Source organism: Nuphar pumila, chromosome 13, assembly GCF_984573655.1.
Source record: "Nuphar pumila chromosome 13, dmNupPumi1.hap1.1, whole genome shotgun sequence".
NCBI lineage: Eukaryota > Viridiplantae > Streptophyta > Magnoliopsida > Nymphaeales > Nymphaeaceae > Nuphar > Nuphar pumila.
The window spans coordinates 89011367-89018384 of NC_143261.1; the positions used below are offsets into that span (position 1 = coordinate 89011367).

Below are 7018 nucleotides of genomic sequence, written 5' to 3' on the forward strand. Positions count from 1 at the left end.
CTTCTGACCAAAAAATTGGGGAAGAGTAGATGGGTTGGGTTTGACCTGAACCCGGCTTGCACCGGGTCTGGGTAGGGTGATAAATAAGGACAGATTAGAATCCGGGTTAGACCTTAAAGGTTGATTAATATATGGAGCTGGGCATGGTTTGTGAAATTTCATACCACACCCAAGCCCAACCAGAGTTTCGATTAAGACCAGAGTCCAGACCCATTATCATCATCTCAAAATAGATTTAGGTCTGATTCCACTTGGATCCGAACCAAACCTGACCTGTTGACACCCGTAAGAAAAAGTGACAGTGATGGGTACCAGATGGAACCTGTTTCCTACTTGGACTGGGGGAGCTGTCGCCTGCTCCTTACACATTTTTGGGGTGGATGGACCCGACACGAGTTTGATGCCAAATAGTCAGCAAACTGGTTCGTACGTCGCCATCCATATAGCATAATCTTTCCCACCTAACGTCACGTAGAGGCCGGTAAGCGGACCCAACCCCCAGGGTACGCTCGACAGTACGAGTTGCCATTTACAGTTCGTACAGAAAGGCTCACAAGCTCGACAGTACGCAAGAGCCTGCTCGGCGACGGGGGGAGAGAACGGGGACGGTCCGGCTCAGAACGGACCGAGAGCCACAGAGATTGAATGTGAATGCGGGTTTGTTATAGAAGCTTTGTGTCATCACGTAACGTTTTGTAAATCGCAACAAGCGAGACAAAAACAAGAGCCTGCAGGTTGCAGTAAAGCGTATATACAATAATGAAATCGCCTTCATTATCTATCATCTATCTGCGAGAAAAGCAAAAGCAAACAAAAGAAGACTCATCAAACCGGCACTCACAGCGGCTGCATAACAAGAGGACCGGCATCACTATATAAGGATACAATCAAGTTTTTGAAGGTGAAAAAATTGACGTACCCCTTGCACTGGGTGAGACCGATAACCTCAACATAAACTACTTTTAACAACCTTTTAACTAGGATAGGATAATCTAGGCTAGAATTGGCTATGGATCCTGAGTTCATATATGGGTACGAATCTTGTATGCAAATGACTATAAATCTTAGGTATAGATCCAAACTGCAACTGGATCTAGATCTTAGATACTGATCTGGACTGTAATCAAATATAGATATTAAGTATAGATCCAAACTACAACCAGATATGGATCTCAAAAGAACTTTGAAAGAAGAGAGAGTAGAGCGAAGCTTATAGGAGAGAGGGAAGGAGAGAAAAGAGGCGAGAGATGAGAGAAGTGAAAGAGGATTGGGGTTTATATAGGCCTAGCCCCCAGGTTACCGATAAAAAATATAAAGGAGTCTTGAATGGGTCCAAACGACTAGCTTTAATGAGCCTAAGTTGGCCAATTGGCTAGTCATAAGTGCCCAAATGGCTAGCCCAAAATGAGTACCACAATATGACCAAAAGGGTGTGAGTATGGTCTAAAATAACTCTGGCAAGGTCACAAACATCCAAGATCGGGTCAATAGTCAACGATCAAGGTAGGGGGTGGCTAGTGGATCGTTAAGACCATTAATTCCTCATATAAAAATATTGAGCATGATCTAACAGATTCAGATAAGGTCCAGAAAGATTCAATGAAGATTCGATGCAAAGTCAATGATAGTTTTAAGGTTTGGTCAAAGGTCAATTTTAAATGTGAGGATTAAAATCATCTCAATTATTAAAAAGATATCCAAGAGATGCACAAACCCAAGATCTAATGCCCTTGAAGGGCTTGCCCTTTAAAGCACCACCCCCTCTCTATAAGGCCAAGAAAAGTTCCTACAACTTTTAATATGAGATTAAACTTATAGGAAAGACAAGAAACCAATAAACTTAGAAAAAATACATAAGAAACTTAGGAAAAGTTTTGAGCCAAATCCAACACCCATACACTCGGTGGGAATCGAACCATACATGCACATAATAGAAAACCAAAATAGAACAATGGATATCACAAAAGAATAGGAGACCAATAGTACCATATATAACCATTTTTTGTTTCCTAGTAGTGAAAGCTGGGGTTAGGCAAACCACTAGCGGTTTATTACCATAGCACCATATATAATCATAGGAAAATCAAAGTGACCAACTATATATTACTGGTGAAACCAGGTACTCAAAATAACTCAAGTCCATGGTGCCTGTAAAGAGTCCAATCTCAAACTGTAAGAGTGGGAGATGCAAACGGATCCGATCCGTGACAGCTGAGTTGAATCTGGATCGGGTCAGAACAGCCAAAAATCACAAAACCTCTATGTTGGATCCAATCCATTTGCATCCCTAGATCAGACATAACGTTTCAAGTATTCATCAACACGAGTGTATCGGACTTGGGGGTACAAGTTGAATGCTTCTTCTCCCTCATCTCCAATTTCGAAAGTAGTCAGGCAGCCCTCATAGAAAATGTGGTAAAAGTGACCCATGCCCGCCTGTTGCCCGAAGCTTTCACCTGCAAAAAATGATGACAGAGAGTTGCAATTAATAACACAAATGAAAATGACAATTTTTTAAAGCAGTTTCGCCACTCTGAGACTTTATGCTGTAATATGAGATTGGTTATTTTGAAAAACAAGGGATGCTGTGAAGATGGCGACTTGGGGGCCAACAAGAAAAAATATAAGCCAATAAAGACTAGCCGAGTTTAAGCTGGCTCAGCAGAAGATAAAAAGAAATTGCAATTCAAGCTCGGCTCGAGCTTGAGCCAAGCATTTTTTATTTAATAAAGTTTAAAGTGTAGTGAAAACAGTGGATTTCAAACTACCCACCTCCTCATAAAAGGGTTTAACACCTTACTCATTTAAGCAAAGTCTTGTAATTTATTTACTTTACAAACATAAATTATTCATATACTACATTGAGTGCATTATATAACTCAACACACCGAGCTTAATCGGGCTAATCGAGTTTGATTGCCTGATCAAGCTCGGCTCGTTTATCTACCTGAACCCGAACGAGTTCGAGCTGAGCTCGAGCTAGGCTTGTTGTGCACCCCTATTGAAAAGCCTAGTGGCACCTGGTGCCATTGAAAGCTCACTAAGATTATTGCACACTTGGTTAGGTGGGTCGGCTTTACAATGTTTATATAAGCTTAATAATGTTGCAAGTTCAATGCCCAAGGTGTGATTTACTTGCTGCAAAGCCAAAGCAGTAAGCTACTTGGTAGGGGGGGGCTTGAGGTTTTATGCGGTCGGTCATTGGCAACTATAGCTTTTTAGAACTTTTCAGCGTGGCAAGTCTTATCCCATGTGGTAGGCAGAGTCCGTGCCAAGCTGAAGGCCCAGGATAGAATCCCTCTGCCACATGTGACGGCTGTTGTTCTGGTAGGGGTCTGCCTAACCCTAGCTTGCTTTTTCAAAAAAAAAAAAAAATCTCCTGTCGCGACATTGTTTGGAGCAGTTACTGCACGTCACCTTGTGTTGGGACGTTGCAAGTTCAAAACCCAATGATAGCTTGTATAACTGGTGGGGGTCTGTCTAACCCCAGCTTGCCTATAAAAAAAAAGGTCCGCTAGCAGTCCCGACATTGGTTTTTCCCGTATTAGAGAAAGAAAAAAAATGTAAATGATGCCATCGGAAATACATGTAAAAGCTCTTGACTTGCAGCTTAAGGACAATGCCATAATTTCCTTTTCAAATTTTGTTGAAGTATTCATTAAAGTCTTCCCTTTGTCAAAATAAATGAAGGCAACATTGAGTTGCAGGGGGCAGGTTCCCTTTAAAAGTTTTGTTGGAGAAATCAATCAAATCATTAAAATCTTCTGTCAAAATAAATGAAAGCAACATTGAGTTACAGTGGGCAGGTTCCTTTACAAAGTTTGTTGGAGAAATCATTAAAATACAAGGGGGAACTGGGTGTATTCCCCAGTGAGCAAGATTTGAATTTTACCGACAGGCCAGTCAGTGTGAGATTGGTAACGATATATATATATATATATATATATATATATATATATATATATATATATATATATATATATATATATATAGAGAGAGAGAGAGAGAGAGAGAGTAATGGGTAGGTGCTAAATGATACTTGCTAAATGAGTTTTTTTAGGTTTTTCATTTTATTTTTAAATTCTGACCATACAGATGTGATCTATGCACTTGATTTTATAGAGATCAGCTCTTGAAGTGTTTGATAACGACACATGGGTGGGTTTTTATAAGGTTCGAAAAATCAATAGTCTAAAATCTTTGTAAAAATTTTAGGCTCAAAATATCATTTTTTTTCATTGAAAACACATGATCCAAGTGTGGATTTTTGGTAAATCGACCATGCTCAACACATTTATTTATGGGGTCAGAACTGAGAAAAAACACGAAGACAGAAAAACCCATTTAGCATGTATCAATCTCTCTCTCTCTCTCTCTCTCTCTATATATATATATATATATATATATATATATATATATATATATATACTGCATGGAGTTGTATTGAACAGTCCTAACTCCTAATCTAGGAAAATTTCCTACTACCAAAAAGCACTCCTTTTCATGGCCTTTGAAAGAAAGCTTCATTCTCCTTAGTAGCATTTTTAATTGGCAAAGTTTGAGGATGATATCCGTTGAGGGATGAAAATGTAAAAATTACCTTCCATGGAAGCAAGGAAGTCTTCAGCTGAGATGGAAAGCTTTTCTAGTTGTTTTCCGATGAGTTTCTCCCACTTCTCGACCATTTCCCTTTGAGAAATGATGTTTTCCGGTGGCCGGAGATACAACGTCTTGTTTAGAGTCCGGGGATCCTCAATTGTCTTGATGGTGTACGTGGCAATGTCATCCTCGTCCAAGAATATTGCTGCAACATATTGTTCGAAACAAACTCTTAGAACTTAATAAAAAGAGGTATGCTAGATCCTAAAATGCATTCTTGTAGCTGGTTCACCGGTTCTCGTCAAAAATAAAATAAAATAAAACTATACCTTTGACATTGCCATCTCCATATAAGAACACGCGATCGCGAGCTGGCAAGAGCTTCTTGAGCTGGCAGAGCCCTCCAACCATGTACCCAGCAAAGCAATTGGCAGATATGTATGTGTGTGGGATAGCAGCATCCTCGATTGCCCTTCTTATGACCATCTTCTCATCAAAGGTTTCCCTACCAGGTGGAAGGGCATGCCCCATCCTTGCAGGATACATGCCAAATTCAGATGGTAGGAACCTCTGAAAAAAAAAAACCCATATGAAAAAATGTCAAAATTTCCAAGATATATTGCAATCCATAATCTAAATGACAATAACTTACTGTTCAATTCCATGTCCTATGTCACAGGGACACGCCATTTTTGGCTACAAGAGTCCCGGGTGATACAAGCGGACATGACATTGATTTTTGTAATTTTTTATTATTTTTAATAATTTTATTACTTTTTAGTATTATTTCAAAAAAAAATTATATTAAATATAAAAATTAGTTTTTTATTTATTAAAAATTTAAAAGAAAAAATATGTGTCCTCATGACCTATTTTTGAAATATTTTTCAAACTTTGTGAGTTGAACCTGCATCCCCTGCATGGTCTCAAGTTAAAATATCGGCAACTTATGGTTTGCCACTAATATCGTGTATAAGCTATATATATATATATATATATATATATATATATGGCCTATATATCGTTAATCTATCAGCAAACTTCTATTATTAAAATATAATCATACGTCAATAAATTTTAGTAACTTTAATCATTTATATTGACTACATGCCATCAATTAAATCTTTAAAAAAAAACAGCAACATAAAAATTAAGATCATCTGCATACAAACTAGATATATAAATGAAGATCACCCTTACCAGTTATCACATCAAACCAAATGAAGAATTTTTTTTAAGAAAAAATCTACCAAAAATGAAAAAGAAAATCTCATGTGTTGCACTAAATCCTTCCATGGATCTAGGTTGTCAAATTGCTTGGCAGCTGCTAGGGAGATTGAGATCTTGGGTGACTTTTAATGATAAGTTCGGTGAAGACATGGGCTTCTCCAAGTAGTCAAGTACGCCCAGCTCACAAATTGAAAGGTAAAACTAGGCCTCTCAAATGATCAGGTCAGGGTTGACCTGGACCTACCCATATAACTAATAACTGGGTTCGGGTTTGGGTTCGTTTTTTTTTTTTTCAGGTCACGAAAATAGAATCCTAAACCTGAACCCACAAAATTTTAGAAATTTATTTTTATTAAAAATAAAAAATTTCAAGTACTCCCAAACTTTTGGGTTTAATTCATAAAAACCACCTGACTTATCAGCTATTTACAAAAAGCCGGCCAACATTTGGGTTATGAGTTGCTTTAACTGTTCCTCCTGTCCTGAGGTTAGCAATAGGATACCTTGATGTTGCCAGCTTCTTTGATGGCATCAACCAGCTTCAGCTGAAGCAGAATGTTGTGGCTGCGGAAATGAACTCCGGAGATCGCGCATATGACGATGTCAACAAGTTTTACGGCCTCGACGAGGCTCCGGTGGTCGGAAAATGATCCCTCTACAAGATGTGCTCCCTGCTGTTTGAAGTCCAGCAAAATTTGAAGTTTTTCAATGTCTAGACCAATTTCAGGCCTCTGGAGAATGTATGTGGAGTGGCCAAGGGCTAAGCTTGCCTTGACCAACCTCCTCCCGATGTACCCAGTCCCACCCACAATCAACACTCTACTTTGTGTCATCTCTCTCTCTCTCTCTCTCTCTCTCACACACACACACACACACACACATCTGGTATTCTCCATGTATATATAGTGCGGACATAGCTATTGTCAATCTCTAAAGTTGGTTATACCAACTGTTTTTAACTTTTCTTCAGAATGAAGGATGCATAAGGAAAAGGGTGCAATCCAAGATAGTCATTGCTACCCACCCACCCCCCACCCCAGCTATGTTCATAACTAGCAACTTAACCTCTTTATTCTTTACTAAGAGGTCTTGGAATAAGAACTAGGGTTGAATTTGGGTCAGATATAGGAGACTTAATTTGAGTCCAGGTCCAGCACTCAAGATGAAGCTGGGTATATGGATCAGGTAC

The 7018-nt window shown here is 38.9% G+C and overlaps 1 protein-coding gene across 1 annotated transcript; it reads right to left on the bottom strand.

Moving 5' to 3' along the window:
- Positions 1-1971: 1971 nt before the first annotated feature.
- Positions 1972-6662, bottom strand: LOC149819075 (isoflavone reductase homolog). The gene is made up of 4 exons (XM_089984512.1): positions 6333-6662; positions 4929-5169; positions 4601-4804; positions 1972-2456 (listed from the first exon to the last, which is right to left on the bottom strand). The coding sequence occupies exons 1-4, from the start codon at positions 6660-6662 to the stop codon at positions 2293-2295; spliced, it is 939 nt and encodes a 312-aa protein (XP_089840638.1). The 3' UTR covers positions 1972-2292.
- Between the last annotated feature and the right edge of the window lie 356 nt (positions 6663-7018).

Excerpts from the sequence above, each read along its gene's own strand:
- LOC149819075 (XM_089984512.1), bottom strand. The coding sequence starts at position 6,662 with ATGACACAAAGTAGAGTGTTGATTGTGGGTGGGACTGGGTACATCGGG. Across the intron at positions 5,170-6,332 it reads AAGAAGCTGGCAACATCAAG|AGGTTCCTACCATCTGAATT; the intron begins GTATCCTATTGC and ends TTTTTTTTTCAG. Across the intron at positions 4,805-4,928 it reads TGGAGATGGCAATGTCAAAG|CAATATTCTTGGACGAGGAT; the intron begins GTATAGTTTTAT and ends AATATGTTGCAG.